Source organism: Coenobita brevimanus, chromosome 92 (assembly GCF_032717465.1).
Source record: "Coenobita brevimanus isolate Jiangsu-jjx chromosome 92, ASM3271746v2, whole genome shotgun sequence".
Lineage (NCBI taxonomy): Eukaryota > Metazoa > Arthropoda > Malacostraca > Decapoda > Coenobitidae > Coenobita > Coenobita brevimanus.
The window spans coordinates 23,759,281-23,778,835 of record NC_137045.1 but is presented as its reverse complement, the minus strand read 5'-3'; the positions used below and the strand labels follow the sequence as shown (position 1 = coordinate 23,778,835).

General features: G+C 42.3%; 1 protein-coding gene across 1 annotated transcript; it reads right to left on the bottom strand.

The window, feature by feature from the left end:
• Positions 1-15,026: 15,026 nt before the first annotated feature.
• On the bottom strand, positions 15,027-15,374 carry LOC145412165 (cold shock-like protein CspJ). Its single transcript, XM_080282100.1, has one exon. The coding sequence runs from the start codon at positions 15,372-15,374 to the stop codon at positions 15,027-15,029; it is 348 nt and encodes a 115-aa protein (XP_080138226.1).
• Positions 15,375-19,555: the final 4,181 nt, after the last annotated feature.

Sequence of the window (19,555 nt, the reverse complement as noted above, 5' to 3'; positions counted from 1 at the left end):
TCTAAATCCAAAAGTTTCCTGTTCTCTCCCCAAAGTATACCTGCACCGGTTTCTGTTCCAACGCGTTTCATAATGTAATCAATGACCAATATAAATAGTAAAGGCGATAGAACACCACCTTGAATTACTCCGGACTTGACTTCAAACGAATCACTCAGAAAACCATCAACCATCACTTTACAAAATGTGTCCTCATGCATGTTCATAATGACCCTCACAAACTCCTCTGGTATTCCATAATGTCTCATGATCTTCCCCATAGTCTCTTTCGAAACACTATCAAAAGCCTTTTCAAAATCAACAAAACAAAGACTTAACGGTACTCTCATTTCATTAACTTGCTGCATCAAATGCCTAACTATAAAGATCTGATCATTGCAACCACGTCCCTTTCTAAAACTAGCCTGTTCATCCCTCAGAATACCCTCAACCACCGGCTCCAACCTATTTAACAACACTCTACTGAAAACTTTCAAAGCTATCGGTGACAAAGAGATTCCCCTCCAATTACCACATTCACTCAGGTCTTCCTTCTTCGGAACTTTAACAATTACACCATTCTTCCAAACTGATGGTAGTAACCCCGTCACCCATATCTTATTGAATAGCTTGGTCAAGATCATTATTACTCTATCCTCCTCCACTTTAAACATTTCCTGAAATAAACCATCCTCCCCTGGTGCCTTATTATTCTTTAACTGTTTTACTGCTTTCTCCACTTCTGCAAGCCTCAACTCTCCTGTTTTTATATTTAAATCTTCCTGAGCAGACGGTATATCCTCTTCTGGTGGTACTGGTCTATTAAGAACTGTCTCAAAATGCTCTTTCCATCGATTTTTAATATCTCCATCTTTGGTCAATAAATTTCCTTCCCTGTCTCTAGCTGGTATTTCCTTGCGTTTACCTGCATTACCACTCAGTTCTCTAATCGATTCAAATGCTATTCTTTGACTCTGTCCATCATTTTTGTTTATTAAGATTTCAGTCTCTGCAACCTTTTCATCCACACATCTTTTATCTCTCCTAGCTAACCTTCTTACTTCTGAATTCAAACTCCAGTACGCAGCTCTTGCTAATTCAATCTCTCGTTCATCAACGCATTGCATCTCACTCCTCAATTTAGCCTCACCTCTCTTTTTTATCATATCCCACGTTTCCTCTGATATCCATTTCTTTCTCCTGAATCTATGTCTCCTTCCAATCATACATTCAGCAGTCTCATGCAAAACTTTGTTCACATCCTCCCACATCTCATCTACACTTCTCTCCCTCTCTTCCAACGTTTCCAACACCAAAAACCTATTTCTGCATTCTAATCTGAATTCCTCCTTTTCTTCTCCTTCCCTTCTAAGCTTAATATATATATATATATATATATATATATATATATATATATAGAGAGAGAGAGAGAGAGAGAGAGAGAGAGAGAGAGGCAATATATAGATAGATAGATTTATAGATTAGATAGATATATGTTGATATATATGGACTGATAGATAGGATGAATATGTTCATCCTCCATTACTGTATACGTTGCGCTAGGCAAGTCATATTTTGGCCCGTGTCTCATTCATTAGAGCAAGGCCTGCTTCGGACCAACAGCACCCCTGAACATCCAAAACGAAGCATCCAACTCCCTGATTGGTCCCAGGACCATCACATTAAATTGAGCTCGAATTACAGGCACATGTTCAATTACATTACATCTTTTATATAAGCACTACGCAGATCACTGCAATGTAGTTGTCAGTACCTGATCACTATGCCGGGGTTCCTCCAACCCATTCGAGTCTTAATACGACGATGTAAACAAACACAGTTCTGCCACATCTATCAAACCGCCACAAGTCGGTGTAGTATTTACAAGTGAATCCGACTGTACAGTACGATAATTATCGTACACATGGCAACACTGGCCGCTGAGCGGTCGCAGGCTAAATTAATCACGATGTTGCCAGACAAATGGAAAAGCGCCACATTCAGTTTCAAAACTCAGTGAACTGTAGGTGAACAGTTCAAAATTTCGAGCTATAACGGATGACAAAACGCGCTATTTAAAGGATAAAGCCTAAGTTCCGAATGCATACACAACTGGCGAAGTTCTATGACAGAGAAGCAAGGTACGGTAAAAAATGGTTACTGTTTGGTATGTACTGTACAGTTCTCAACGTGGAGAGGACAAGGAATTTTGATCATTATTATGGAACTATCGCGTATTTCAACCAGTCTCCTCTCCACAAACTCTTCAATCTGTACAAATCTTTGGATGGAATAATCACGTATTCATGTTGCCACCTGCCAGCCTCCATCTCCCGCCAATCCACCCCCGCAAGGCAGTGTAAGCTGACTGGACTAAACCGACCTCAACGGCTCAAAACCTCGTTCTGAGTATCTGATCTGGGATTTTGCAGTAATCCAGGGTTTAAAAGAGAAACCTGAATTTGGACTTAAGATTCTGTTATAACAATTCATTACTTTTCTGTAAATCATCACTATTTAGCAGGGCTTCATAAAATTCTGGTTTTACCTCATCCGGTCCTGCTGATTTTCCATTTTTTTACTTTTTCAAAGCATTTTTAACACACATTTAGTTGGGTGTAACTATCGCCTTCAGGGATAGTGATTATCAACATTTCTTCAGGGAGTCACTTCGGTTTTGGTTTATAACAGTCTATGGGAATTTCATGTTAAGTTTGATACATGTCTTTCCTGTGTTCCAACTTTCACATATTCTATTGTCATGTTTTTGGTACATTTGTGTCCAGTATTCCTCAACCTTTCTGCGTCCACACTTATCAACTGACTGTCATAATAAAACGGAAGTTTCATTCATACTTTTAACACTTGTCCTTAACGAATATGTTTTGATATTTTTTTTCCTTTTGCTTTGCCTTCATTGATCTCATTTGTCATTTTCAAATCATTTTTCCAAATTTCGTCTTTTATCATCTTTTGTACATACACTTTTCGCCTTTGGTCCACATAGCTACTGACGACAATATTTCTTTTTCAACTGCGTCTGCCCTCCTTCTTCTCTTGTTATACCGGTAGCTTATTCTTAATCTAATTTCCTTGTCATCATTTCTCCATGGTGGTTCTTTTATTCCATTACATACATTTATTTTTCTATTATACACTCTTACGAGGGATTTGTCTGTCTTTACCTTTAATCAGATTATTCCTCAGTTCCAGACTTTCACCAATGTTTTCTGCCTTGATCGCACCTTCCAAATAGTGAACATAATCATCCAGTGCCTTTGTATTGTATAACTGTTTTGGTTATTTTTTCATCTCAAAATGTTCTTTTGCTCTTTATTTTCATTGCTACCTGAGTAAGGTTATGATCTGGTATAGCTTGTGTATCTGTTCTTCATTAATATGTCATACATTTCATCATTCACTAGTACAGTGTCAGTTATATTCTTCTGCACTCCTCTTCCCCATGTATATGTCCTTCAAAATTTGGGTTGTCAGTTAATATACCTACTCAACTTATATTTTTCATCCATTATTTTTGTTTCATTTTCATTCAATCCCTGTTCATCAATAAAGCCAACATATCCATTCATATCACTTAATAATACGGTACATATCATCCACTTTTTTTTTTTCCCAACAATTTTATCATTTTCTATTTTCTCAGACAACTTTTGAATTGCATCCGCAAGTGATAAGGAAACCAAAATTATTTCTGCAGGTGCTTCCTCAGTTTTCCTTTGACAAGCAACAGATCTCTGTTTACTGAACTCATTTCCCCCAAACTAAAAGGACCATTGTTTCTACACAATAACATAAGACTTCTCCTTTATCACCTTTAAAACTTTTAATAGTCTATCTTACACATAGTTTCACTGATCTTTGCCTGTTTACAATTGTTTTAGTGATGCAAAATATATCGCTCACTAATTATTGTTTATAACTCATGTATATTTGCAACTGTTAACTCTTGTGCATTTAATAATTTCAATTTTATACATTTTTCTTCACAATTTACATTACTTACACTACCAAGATGTTGATTTTTACGGTAATTTTCTGTGGTTCCATCAGTACTTCCTGCAATTACCATTCTGTAGTTTCTTCCATTCTTTCAGCCAATTTACTTCTCCAAATTTTCCATTCTGTTTCACCATATTTTTTATCATCCAGTTCTTTTTCCATAAGATCATTTTCCTCCCTTTCCTTCTGTTATATATAGTGATATATCTATTTTCTTTTTCAGTAGATCAGTTTCGTTTCTTTTTTGCATGCCCTCTTACTACCTATTTTTGAATATCTCATTTTCACAAGCACAGGTATAGTCTTGTTGCCAGATTTCTTTCCCAGTCTTATCACTTTCTCCAACTCAGAGTCCGCCAGCCCTAAGCTGTTCTGAATTACATCATACATTTCTCAGTACCTTGCCTTTACGGTACCTTTGTGGCAGTGTCTTCTTCAAATTCACTAAGATTAAACATCACTACAGTATTCTTCCTTCTTTCTTTATCTTCTTTTTCATGGTTCCATTAAATCATGTTATTTTGTGCTGCACTTTCCAGCTCCTCAATTCTAGCCTCAGCTTTCATAAACCTCTGATATAATCGGCCCCGTCAAACCACTAAATAGCCATGCCTTACGGGATGATGGCGTCTGGCCATAGACAGACAAATAATCGGTCACTTGTGCTTTACAGCTTCTACTGAACCACATCAGCTCTTGAGAAATTGGTAAAACACTGTATAATTCAGCCGGCACTTTGTCACACTGTGCGTGCAACCATTTCTAACACAGGTCACAGTGGATAATCGCTTTCTTTCACCTTCTTGTGGCATAGGCCTACTCCACATTCACTGTTGCACATTTCATATTTCTGTGCAGTATTTAATGCTGCAGTTTACATAGGCGCTGACCAGGATAATGCTGCACTTCTTCCACAAACACCACAGTGTTTCTTTTGTGAACTTGTCTTTCCTTTGGTTTAAATGAAGCCACCATTTCACTTAAGATCAGGGAACAGGCGCCTTTACCTCTCTCCAGCCAGTACCTCAGACCTCCAGTGGCGTTTTTACTGCTCCACTTCCGCCACCGTTGCCACCATATCGTGTGGTTCTTGCCACAGCCACAGTTATGCTGGCAGACACATCGGTGTGGGCTACAAAAACAAAGAAGTGTAAAGTTTCATTCTCCTTGCCACCGAGTCCGCCTGTCTGGTAAGCTAAACAAACATAAGAGCAGCCAGATGCGCGTCATAAGCTACATTTCAAATAACGGAACAACACTTATTGCACTAGAAAGTGATAGGGGCAATACCTCAAAAATATTTATGGCTCCATTCCTGCGGATTCTACACCTCCGATACCTCCATCGCATATATAATTACAATTAAATGCTACACCAAGCATTTGCGCCGGAAAATTAATAGAGAACATCCCTCGAATACGGCGTGAAAATAAGAAATAAATATGTGACTTATGGATCTGAAACGATATTTACCAATATTATTACAGTCGTTGGCTGACTTGGTTTCTGGGTTGATGTTTGACCTTACAAAGTAAAATAATTTGCTTTATTCCATGTTTTTGTGGTATTAAATGGATGAGTGCAGGCAAAGAGAAAAAAGTATTATATAGGCCTACATTAATCCAGACCTACGATGAGCCAGCATACTTATAATGGATTTTGTAAATGCTCTTTATTTTAAAATTCCAGAATCATAATGAAGCCAAAAAGATGAGCTAAATTTGAATGCAGTTTTTAATCCCCGGGCTCTTGCAGTTAACTGATAGGTTTAGTTTTAATTATTTTTTTCTTTGCCTTTTATTTTAATGTGGTTATTTTCATTCTGTAAATACATTTATTGTTTCTTATTAAAATAATAGAACAAAATTAGATGCTGGTGAAAATAGTGACATACTTATTCACACAGGTCGGTGTACATAACTATACAGTTATTCTCACCAGCTGACAGGTTATAAAAGGTCGCGGCTGATCACCAACATTACCATACCCACAACCACACACATACCTATACACACATTCATACCATCCATACGAACACAACGACTCCTAGTGTGTTACCGTCGTCGGTTTGAACTAAACAAAAACAACTTAGGCCAAGTACGGTTCGACCTATCACACCTTCGGACACATGTAATCAATAGCCTTGAATCCGACCACAATGCACACTGGCGACGCCTCATACAAACTGCTCAACAACACAGGAAAACTAAACCCTGGGAATTCTGGAAACACATTCGCCGACTCAAGGGCTGTAACTTACCTACAGTAAGAAAATTAATTGCTAACAACAGAGAAATCACAGATCCCAGGGAAATCACAAACACATTTAAAAACGCATGGCAACAAGTATACCACCCTAACCCTCCTCATCCTGCCGCAACACGTCACATAAGACATATAGAACAACACCTTCACACTATCCACGAACATATCACACCAGACGCAAACATACACATAAATAATCTAGACATACATAACCCCCTCACTGCTCCCATACTAGTCGAAGAAGTCAAGTCTATGCTCGCTAGAACTCCAAAGAAGGCGCCGGGTGCCACAGGCATCGGACATCACATACTCAAACACCTCCCAGACACATTCATAAATGCACTTACACACTTATACAACGCTGCCTTGGCATCCGGCTACTTTCCGGACTCGTTTAAGACCGCGACAGCTACTCTAATCCCTAAAAAAGACAAGACAACAACAGACCCTTTAAACTTCAGGCCCATTAGTTTACTAGAAGTGTTAGGAAAAACTTTCGAACGAATCATCAACATTAGATTACGGCAATACTTAGAAGACGAAAACCTTCTTTCCCCCAGACAGTTTGGTTTCAGACCTAGACGATCCACACAGGACGCCCTAAACATCATCACCAATTACTTACATATCAACCAAAACATCCGCAATGCATACAAGACAGCCCTTATTACTCGTGACGTAAAACGTGCATTTGACTCTGTTTGGCACGCAGGCCTGAAGTACAAAATCTGCGAACAATTCAACTTTCCTTCACTCATTAAAAAACTACTTTGCAATTTTCTAGACAACCGCACAATGCGCATTAAATTTAAAAATAATTACTCAGATTTTTTCCAGCTTCACGCAGGTGTACCTCAGGGCTCCGTCCTTGCACCCACCCTCTACACACTCTACACAAATGACATCCCCACCCCACTACATGACGATTCACTCACCATTCAGTACGCAGACGACATTACTCAACTTGTACGATCAACGACAGTTGACGGAATTACGAACAAAGCGAGCGTAGAGCTGGATCGAATTGCACGATGGGAGCAGAAGTGGCGGATTCAAGCGAATCCCTTGAAATGCACAGTAACATATTTTCGTATTAAATCAGCCAACCCCCGCCAACTTTTTCTAAATTCGCGTGATCCCGATCGCGTTCCCATTCCCATTAGGAATACTTGCACCGTACTTGGTCTTACATACGATAAAAACTTCAAATTTCATCATCACATACGAGGTAAGGCAGGCGTGGCTGGCACTGCACTCACACAAATATATAGGTTTCGTAGTGCAACACCATCAACTAAATTTCATTTGTATAAAGCACTGATCAGACCACTGCTCACGTATTCACCATTAAGTCTATCTCTTTCGGCCAAAAGCAACATTCTAAATTTACAGAAAGTTCAAAATAAAGCCATACGTTGGGCACTGAGCATACGGTGGGATGATTTTATCACCAACATACACTCTCATGAACGCGCCAACATTCCACCCATCAACACTTACCTTCACCACCTACAACAAAAACAAATCACCAAACTCACCGACGTTCACACTGACTTCATCGACTTTTTCACCCGGATCACACCCCCCACACGACCTCTAGCCAACCTCTTCCACCCTGACGCAAGACCTCCACCCACCCCATTGTTTACTTAATTAACACTAATTTATTTATTATTGATCCTGTCATTAATTAATTCACACCAGCAACTCATTTTTAAACTTAAACCACCCCTACACCCACTATCAAATCACGGCAGCCACGCATTCACACGCCATCCTCATATCCAGCACCCCAGACCCCGACCTTGACCACCCCATCAAGATAACCACCTTCCTCCACCCCTCCCCTTTCCTTATCCCCCTACCCAAGCCCCCTAGGGCTACAACACCTTACCCCAACACCCCTATCCTACCATCCTATCCCAGGCTCCGGAGCCGGAAAAATCAGATGAACCTGAGAGGCAGCCAATAAGCCAATGCTTGGCCGAGAAAGCCGTAGCGACTCACTCCTCCCTCCCTTAAGTAACAACACTGTGCACGTGCGAGACCCCACCCCCTCCCCAACACCAAACACACGCACGTTGGGTTAAGCCCCGACACTCTTTCTCTTAGTCTAAATTCTTCCTCTCCTACTATAAAAAAAAAAAAAAAAAAAAAAAAAAAAAAAAAACATGCACATTACACAATGCAACCAGGAACCTGATCTCTCAGTAAGGCCGGGAGAAAAAACTAAGGCCTAGTTCCTGCCACCACGTGTTGTCGTCGTCCTGGTTGCATTACACTCATCACACATATACACACTCATTCTTTACCTTCCTTCCTTTCCCCCCCTTTTCTATACGTCATTGTATTGTATCACAAGGTCATTATTCGAGTGAGTTGCAGTGAGTGCACGCTTGGGTGATAACTTCGTGTTAATTCCTATTGACGTTGTTCGAAGGCTAAAGTTTGTATAGTTGATACATATACAGCTTTATATAGTATAATACATTAGCAGTTTACAATGTTCTCTGTTCAAGTCGTTTATGGGCCGGAGTGGGACCCGCAGCCAATAATGCCGTTTGTGGAGATGCAAGTTGGCGACCACACATTCCGGATGCTGATTGACTCTGGCGTGGACACCACAGTGTTACCTTTGTCGCTGGTCAAGCAGTGTGGTCTGCTGGACAGGATGCTTCCGCCTGACCCACACTGTCCAGAGCAGATAGTCGGAAGCTTGGGTACCACTGAGTTCCAGTGTAAGACAGTCAGTGGAGAAATGATCACTATTTACCCGTATGTTTTGGTGGGCAAAGATGATCCCCCTGTACCGCTGCTGGGCAGGGATGTGTTAGTGTATTACCAGTGTTGTCTACGAAACTTTTCCCCTTTAAAACCACAAGATTCCAACCCCTTACCAACCCTGGACTTTGTAATGACTGATGACCTGCCGGAACCAGTAGAAGCTCAAATGGTCACATATACCGTTAATGGAGTACAAGTGACCGGCCTCCTGGATACTGGTTCAGAATACAATTACTTTACTGAAGAGGAGGCGCGACGGTGTGGTGTGGAGATTGTGAAATTGGACTCTCCAGCTAAGGCGGTAGGGTTGGCTGGTGTGTGGAAAATGACTCGCTATTGTCCGCATGTACCCATAATGGTTGGCTCAACAGAGATTGATCATATGGTTTTTTTTATAGATGAAAATCCAAATTCATATAATGTCTTTGGTGTGTATCTTATTATTATGTTTAATAAACTTTCTGTAACCAGTGATGGTTTGGTCCTTTCCGAGCCAGATATATGAGTTCACTATCTTACCCGTGCACTTCACTAAAATTGTATTTAAATGACACTAATTCAGTATCACCCGCCTCACCCCCCACACTAACACATTGCCTCTGTGTACTGGTGGATTAGGCCTGCCTGACCAGCTCATGGCGGGGACACCACTTGAAAAAAAACGAGCCCTGACACTACCTCCTGGGTGGCTTGGAAATGTGTCCATACACACACACACACACACACACACACACACACAGTTTACCTCGTGGGTAGCCTGGGAATGTGTCCATACACACACACACGCACACACACACACACACACACACACACACACACACAGTTTACCTCGTGGGTAGCTTGGGAAAGTGTCCATACACACACACACACACACACACATACACACACACACATACACCTTACCTCGTGGGTGGCTTTGAAATGTGTCCATACACACACACACACACACACACACACACACACACACACACACAGTTTACCTCGTGGGTAGCTTGGGAAAGTGTCCATACACACACACACACACACACACACACTTTATCTCATGGGTGGCTTGGAAATGTGTCCACACACACACACACACACACACACACAAGCGCGCGCAGAGGAATGCAATACACGTCCAAAGGTATTAGCCTGATTTAAAAAATACACTATCATGCAGCGGTAAATGACAAGGTTACCCCCACCACTCACCTAAGAACGCCTCTCCCAACAGCTTGATAAATAGTATAAACAAGTGCTCGTGGGCCCTTCGGGCCCCTCGCACTTGCTCATGTGGAGGGCTCTCGCACTGCTGTATTTTAGTTATAGTTTTGGGCAAAAAATTCTTTGGACATCCTATGTCGGGCGCCGGGAGCGGGTTTTTTTTGGTCAAAATGTGGTCGCTCATTAAATATAGTAAAAGTTTTTCAATCGTGATGGAACCAAGTTTTTCACATCAGCGAATATTTTACGATTTTTGTGCCAATTTTGGTACAATTTGAATGTGTAGTTTCGGCTGCCCAAAACACACACACACACACACACACACACACACACACACACACACACACGGCTAGTCCTATAGTATATTAGATGTAGGAAAGAAAAAAATAAAAGGAGGGAAAAGTTAATATACAATACCCTAGTCTAATGAGTTGAAGCAAGCAGGGCGGATAAATGGTTGGTGGTGCCGAGCAGAGTGTGAAGAGTGAGGAATATTAGGACGTAGGAGTACAGTAAACAGTGGAAAATAAAGGCGATGAAGGAATGCACTGTGAACATAATATCAGTTCAATACGTTAGACAAAATATCGCGTGAAATGTGACCGCAACCCTCAACAAAATATTGCATAATACTTGGCCGACAGACATACAGGTCAAGATGTCTTATCACACTGTAACATTTATTTAAGGATATACTGAAGCCTAAGGCTACCACATAGTTTTATTTACAGTTCTTTGATCTAAGAATTATTACGGATTAACTCGAGAGGAACGTGTTTGTATAATTGTGTGTGTGTGTGTGTGTGTGTGTGTGTGTGTGTGTGCACTTTATGCACCATCGGCATGTCTCATCGAGGTTTTCGTATGACCTACTTTCCCTTTACGTGTTCAGTCTCATGACAGGAATTTATGTAGTTCATTTAATTTTCCTAACGGCTGCATGTCATTTCCTGCAAACTCTTCTGATAAATTTGCACTGAATGACTAACGTAATTCTTAATTCTGCGGCTATACTGTGTTCCAGGCTTCATTCTTTGAGCTGCTGATCATCAGCGTATGAGACGAGTGCCACAGTTGCCAACGATTATTTCATTTAGTGTGGAGTTTGTTACATCTGCTTTAAAAATTTCCTTTGAATCCATTTAATATTTTGCAGTCAGTAATTCAATGTTAAGTCACACACATAAACTATGGAATGGAGGCACATTCATGATACCGTGAGTAAAATACATAGCACAACAGACACTTGGGTTTCAGCCAATTACCACCTGGGTTACAAGCCCATCTAGGATGGTGGGAGTTTCATTCATAAAAGAATACCACGGCCTAGTAGGGGTTGCCTTAAGTCGCAACATTTCACAACCTTGGAAAAAAGTGTATCCCTTTCATTGTGGACATATGTTCATGTAGATCTTCGTGATTTCAGTTTGTGTAATGTCCCTGCCTATTATTTGCCAAGACAGTGCCCAGGCTACTCACTTTCGGTAGCACACTTCCCTTAAGCACAGGAGTTAGTGTGGTTGGACCTTTAATAGACGATGATCCAACAGGAAAGCCCGTGAAATCAACAATAGGATTCATATAGGGTTGGCGGGGGGGTGGCAAATAATTCCACCTCCGTCACATAGTTTTTGGTGAGGTGTAATTTTTGTGCCACCTTATTCATTATATTCGGTGGAGTCCTATATACCTATATGGGGTCCCATGGTCCGCGTCGTCTAAGACAATACCTTGTACAGAATCTGCCAGGCTTTCTAATATCCCCCACCTGGGGACGCGCCAGGTAGCAGTGGGAGCCTGCCCCGGGGACCTTAGTGTCAGGGACCGAATATTAAGGCTGCCAGAGATCAAGCAAGATGGAGTGCTTACATTAGGTGACCAAGCCCATGCATGACAGCATGTTGGAGCTTTTATAAATGATACGATGAGGGGGAGACAACTAATGAATAACTCTGGTTCATTAAGGTGCACAGATCATCTTCACTTTGCAACATGTGGGGCATGGCAGTGGAAGCCTCAACAACTCTGCAAGATACTTTTGCCAAGCATAAGAATCCTGAGAGTCATAATAATGAAATGTTCCCTCAGGCTAGACCTTATTAGATCATATAGCCCCCCTAGGTGACAGGAAGGTGCTACCCCTCCCGGCAGCATATTTCCGTTCTGTATGCGTACTCGTCTCACAACGGGGAACCCTCAGCCAGGAACGACGCTCGCCCCGTCGTTCCAAAATTAACCATTAGTTTTTCTCGAAAATGCGCTTAATATGTTGCCCAGGTAAAATTACCTAGGTGATACCTAACCTAACCTGCCCCACTAGGGCTGCTTGGCTGAGCTGGCTGGCTGTGGTTTTGAGACGAATACCTATACAGAACGGAAATATGCCTCCCGGCATGGGAGCTGCGGTGCGTGGCTCAAACTAACGATCCCCCGGTCCCTAGTTCGACACTCTACCACTAAGCCACCCTGCCCTCACTGAGTCACAAGACAGTTTCAGTGCTATTCTTTGTTGTTTTTAATACATCTAAATCTCAATTCCTATATATTTTGACCGGCCACAATCTTCCATAGGAATATCGTTTAATATTTAACAACATCTTCAATCACACAGTATCATTGAACATACATGGTTATAAATAATCACCTATCATCTTGTAGCCCGTGCCTCTGGCTGCCTCCTTTATGCGCGGCAAGTCACAGTGGAGCGAGAGGGGCTGAGAGGGAGGGGCCAGAGAGAGAAGGGAAGGTGGATAGGGGGACGAGTGATGGTGTAAGGGTGAAGTGAGGGATGGGAGGGAGGGAAAGTAGGGGAGGGAGAATGAATGTGAAGTGGTAGTCACATTATTTGTCTGTTTTCTTTCATTCAGGGCATGATATAAAGGAGTTAATATTCGGTAGATAATGCTGCATTACATCTTGTATACCGGCGTCAGATGACAAGCTTTATATTGGTCGTGATATCAAGGGCTGGCTCATGAGAGAAATGTACTGACGTGTCAGATCAAATATTAGTGCGGAGCCACATATTTGTGTTTATCTGTATATGTTGACTTCGGACGCAGAATGGAAGCTGGATGGCTTTGATTTCCGTAATGTTTAATTAAGACACGTCTTCTACCCTTATATGTACCGGCAATTAATTTTGGAACTAAATATCACATGCAACCTTTGACATAGCTGTGTCCACAGCAAGATCATCCTCTCGGTATACACTTCTCCATACAGTCACCACCATGTCAACTATTTTATGGCATCTCTTTATGAAAAGGCTATTAAAGATAACTGTCCATAAAAGATAAATAAATTTGATGTCTGGACATATGAGTGGATATAATCACGATATGTCTCATAAAATGTTAGAAAGAAAATAAAATCCTACCCAAACTCCCAAAATATATCAATGTCAGTGTTTACCGACACTGGTAAAGCCAAAGCAACAAGGAAAGCCTTAGTAAGTAGTCCTTTTTGGGGGGAGGGGGCTTAATGGCCATCACTCTCAATGCGGGGTATTAGGCCAGCCAATATTGCTGGAAAAAACCCAAGCCACACCCGCACCACACAATACAATCGATCTAGGGGGCCAGTCGAGGTGGTAGCACGATAAAAAGCTCGAAGGTTGGCTAGATGCACCTCCTCCCCCCTGACAATCGACAGTGGTCTTATGTCCTCACCCCGGTCGGCAGCCCGGAGCAGATCGTAGAGGGTGCAATATGTCGTTGCTCCAAGCTGGTACGACCGGATGTGAACGTTGAGAGCCAGGAGGTGTCTATAGGAGGCTACATCTAACCGATCCTTAAGGTCGATAATGGTAGGGCGAGATGGGGCGCACTCCTCTGTCTGAGGAGGGGGGGGACTCACCGACTTCCTCCTTGACTGAGGAGCTGGTCGACGCTTCCTCGGCCACGGAGATGGAAGTAGAAGAGTCCCGCCCCTCCTAATCGTCTGCAGTCTGCTCTGGAGCTTCGTGAATCTCCGCAACGGTCTGGTGGCTAGTCAGGATCAGTCCAGGTTCGGGAATCGGCTCCGTTGCTATCCTCCAGTTGAGGGGGGGCATCCAGCCTCAGCCTTTTCCGTGGCGTAGATCGAGGTGCCGCGGATCTTGAAGGATGCGCCCTGCACTCCCGCCAGCGAGGGACTGTGTGCACATCACCCGGTCAGCAGCCCAGAGCAGATCGTGGAGGGTGGAATATGTCATTGCTCCAAGCTGGTATGACTGGGTGTGAGCTTTGAGAGCCAGGAGGTGTCTATAGGATTCTACGTCTAGCCGATCCTTAAGGTCAATATTGGTAAGGCGAGATGGGGTTCCCTCCCCTGTCTGAGGAGGGGGGGACTCACCGACTTCCTTCTCAGCCGAGGAGCCGGTCGACGCTTCCTCGGCCATGGAGATGGAGGCAGAAGAGTCCCACCCCTCCTCATCGTCCGAAGGCTGCTCTGGAGCTTCGTGAATCTCTGCAACGGTCTGGTGGCTAGTCAGGGTCGGTAATCAGCTCCCCTGCTGTCCTACAGTTGAGGGGGGCATCCAGCCTCAGCCTTTTCCGTGGCGTAGATCGGGGTGCCACGGATCTCGAAGCATGGACCCTGCACTCCCGCCAGCGTGGGACTGTGTGCACATCACGGATGAAGCACTCGGGGATGATTAGGTTAGGCAGCCCATTCTCCTTGAAGAGCTTAGGAAGGAGAACATACAGGGCCCTTTTTAGGAAGAACATGCAGGGCCCTTTTTAGGAAGAACATGCAGGGCCCTATTTAGGAAGGAGATCATGCAGGACCCCCTAATCACCCCCACAAAAAGTCTTCGCTGCCGCGATGCACCTCTCGACGATGGTGCTTACCTCCTCTGAACACCCCTGATCCCTGGGCTGGCACTGCCAAACGGTGGGACTCCGCCGTGCATAGGCCGAGTCCTGCACAGCAGCCCCTGCCAGTCCCATAACGTCCCTAGCGTCAGGACCCTTGGGCGTTCCGGAGAGGGAAAACTCCACCGTCTGGTCATTGCCGAGGGATCGCTGGAGATGCTGTGGATTTGGTTTAACGATCGCCTGACGGTGAACGAAAATATCAAGGTCAGTGTCCTGGCGTTTCATAAAACCATACTCCGCCCGAACGTTAAACCACACCATGGCGTCTCTGATCTTCGACTAGGCCATAGAAGGCCGGGGCCTGCTGTCTGCCCCCCTCAACGGGTCGTGAGCAGCAGCAGGAGAGGTTGAAGCAGGAGCAAGATTGGCACGTCCGTGCTCTGTCATGACTCGTCGCTCTCTCAAGTAGTCCATTTCTTTTTTTTTTCTTCTTTTCTTTTTTTTTTGGCCTATCGACTATTGGGGCCAAAGCCCCTGGTCATTAAGGCCATATATAATTCTGTATATACATCCTGTATACACATATATACATATACATATACAAACATATGATATATATATATATATATATATATATGTATATATATATATATATATATATATATATATATATGTATATATGTGTGTGTGTATATATATATATATATATATATATATATATATATATATATATATATATATATATATGTGTGTGTGTATATATATATATATATATATATATATATATATATATATATATATATATATATATATATATATATATATGGAGGGTGAAAGACTGACGAAGAGAGTGTATGCGAATGAAGTGGAGGGGGGAAGAGGGAGGGGGAGGCCGAGGATGAGATGGAGGGATGGGGTGGAGAGTATATGAGAGAGGGGGTGTGAGTTGGGAGCAGGGCAGTGAAATGGCGGGCGACAGGGCGACTTGGAGGCGATTTGTTTGTGGCCACCCGAAACGGGATTGAGGCGTCTGGCAATAGAATAGATAGAATAGAAATATATATATATATATATATATATATATATATATATATATATATATATATATATATATATACATACATATACACATACATACATACACACACACACACACACACACACACACACACACACATCCATGCAGATATACATACACACTTTCATGCACACGTACAGTCGTGGTCATAAAAAATCACCAATCGTCCGCTACCCCGTGTCTCAGACTGCCTCATTTATGCGCGGCAAGTCTCAGTGGAGTACGAGGGGCTGAGAGGGAGGGGCCAGAGAGAGAGGGAGAGGTGGATGGGGGGACGAGTGATGGTGTGAGGGTGGAGTTAAGGAGGGGACGGAGGGCTGGTAGTGGAGGGAGAATAAAATGCGAAGTGGTCGGTGGTCGCATTACTTGTCTATTTTCTTTCATTCAGGGCATGATAAAGGAGATAATATTCGGTAGATATGTTATGATAGATAGACAGACAGATAGAAACAGCAAGTCAGATGATGAGAAGGTATTGTGTCTGCGAGAATCGAGCAATGCTAAACATGCTTACACACTCTAATGCTTGATAGGCACACAACAGCGCCTCGTGACCATACACACACATACACACATACTCACACACAGGTTTCTAGAACTTTCCAACCACAGTGTAACACACGTGACACGACCCCTGCTACACTAGAATTTTGGAAGCAGAGCTCAGGAGACAGGCCATAGAACCGGCAGGAAGTAGGGAGAACGAGCCTATAGTCTGATTCCCGCCCGTTTGCGGCTTAGGTGTGGCCCACACCTGTGGACAATGGTGCCACGTTTCCCCAACTTGCGATGTGAAACGGAAACTGTTTATGTACAAGGCATCACAAATTCGATAAATTCAGATGAATAAAACTTACACTTGTGTATTTTGATGGATGAATCAACAGTAATCTTATTAAGCATAAAATATTTATACAGTAACACAGAAACATGGCATACATATTGTACAGTGTTGCTAAAAGAAATAGCAGTCACTTTTAATGTTTTTTAGCGTAGTTTTAGGGTGGGTAATAATATTACAGTTATGGATATAAGATAATGAGCCTGAAAAAAGAAGAAATATGCCAATATCCAAAGTAAAAGAAATAATTCATATAATTCTTGTGAGTGGCAGCACTGACAGATAGCTTCCCTACAGAGAGAGAGAGAGAGAGAGAGAGAGAGAGAGAGGCAGGAGAGGGGCATGCATTGAATGCATTGTCGGCATCACTAAATATAACCAAACCAAATTAACATATGAAAGCACAATTATAAATAACTTATAAAAGAATCAAAAGTACTCAGGGTAGCTCACATTTCCCGCCAGGAGAGAGAGAGAGAGAGAGAGAGAGAGAGAGAGAGAGGTTTGTCACTGCCTTCTTTGTATTCATTTGTTCCTTTGTACATACTGCACACACTGATATACATTGTTCCTATTGATGCACATATATCTATACACGTAATTTCTCTCTCTCTCTCTCTCTCTCTCTCTCTCTCTCTCTTCTAATACTGACCACGTGGTAGGTGAATCCAGCCCCCCCTTCCCCTTCCCTCCCTTCTTAATCCCTCCTGGGTGTCTCAGGTCAAATCCCCCTTCACACTTCCCCTCCCCCCTGGACCACCACCCCAACAAACCCACATCCACACTCCCACCCACACCTACACCCACACCCCACTACGTCGGGGTGTATGAATCAGTAACGTAACAAACCTCTCAGCAGACAGTAACTTTGACACTCCATCTACTACTAAATATAACAAAACCAAATTAACAGATGAAAGCACAATTATAAATAACTTATAAAAGAATCAAAAGTACTCAGGGTGGCTCACATTTCCCGCCAGGAGAGAGAGAGAGAGAGAGAGAGAGAGAGAGAGAGAGAGAGAGAGAGAGAGATAACGGTATAGAAAACGTGGCAACACTGTACACAGGTGAGGGCCACACCACAGCCGCAAACGTGCGCGAGTCCTACTATAGCAACATGGGAGAGAGAGAGAGAGAGAGAGAGAGAGAGAGACAGGGAGGTAGCAGGCGGGACTCTACTTATACTTCACTCGTGTGTGAGAGACTGTTAATATTTCAAGCAGCAAATATTTACGATGAGAATACGGAAAACATTCTTAGTAAAATAACCATTAGTAAGGATGAAGTATTGAAAGAAATTAATAAGTTAAATCCTCAAAAATCGCCAGGTCCGGACAATATATATGCAAAAATTATAAAAGAAACCAAAGAAGAACTATGTCAGCCACTTTTAACATTATTTAATGACTCTTTAAGTTCAGGAGAAGTTCCCGAGGCGTGGAAGACCGCAAACGTATGGCCCATCTTTCAAAAGGGTGATAAATCAGCTGCGTCGAATTATCGTCCGATAAGTGTAACGTCAATAGTAGGAAAAATGTTGGAGTCAATTTTGGCAAAAAAGATTAGAGAACACTTAGAAAGATTTAATCTTATAAACGAAAGTCAGCACGGATTCAGGCAAGGACGATCCTGCCTCACAAACTTGTTGTCATTCTACTCGGAGGTCTATGAGGCAGTAGATAGCGATAAAGCTTACGATGTTATTTATCTGGACTTTGGTAAAGCTTTTGACAGGGTCCCACACGAAAGGGTAGTTAAAAAGGTTCGAGCACACGGTATAGACGGCGATATCTTAAAATGGATAGAATCCTGGCTGAAAGGACGAAAGCAGAGAGTATTAATAAATGGAACTAAGTCGGACTGGGGATTAGTAACTAGCGGTGTACCACAGGGTTCAGTACTTGGTCCCTTATTATTTATCATATATATAAATGATCTAGATTTAGGAGTAAATAGCAGCATCAGCAAATTTGCCGACGATACAAAAATAGGGCGTGTCATTAACTCGACTGACGATTGCCATAACTTACAAAAAGACCTCGATACATTGTCCAAATGGTCTAAAACTTGGCAAATGGAATTTAACGTTGAAAAATGTAAAGTACTTAACGTAGGCAAGACCATTGGAGATACTAAATACAACTTAGATAACAAAGAAATTAGCAAATCGGAATGCGAGAGAGATCTAGGAGTTATGATTAGTAACGACCTTAAACCAAGGCAACAGTGTATTAATGCAAGAAATAAAGTAAGTAGGGTCCTAGGATTTATTTCGAGAAGCGTGAGCAATAGATCATCTAAAGTAATACTGAAACTTTATCTAGCATTAGTAAGGCCACATTTAGACTATGCAGTACAATTTTGGTGTCCTTGCTATAGAATGGATATTAATTCGTTAGAAAATGTACAGAGAAGAATGACAAAAATGATACATGACGTTCGGAACCTGTCATATGAAGACAGACTGAAAAGACTAAGTCTGCATTCGCTAAAGAGGCGTAGAGTAAGGGGAGACTTAATTGAGGTGTTTAAGTGGATGAAGGGTATAAATAAGGGAGATATTAGCAAGGTACTTAAAGT

Excerpts from the sequence above, each read along its gene's own strand:
- LOC145412165 (XM_080282100.1), bottom strand. The coding sequence starts at position 15,374 with ATGGTGTGGTTTAACGTTCGGGCGGAGTATGGTTTTATGAAACGCCAG.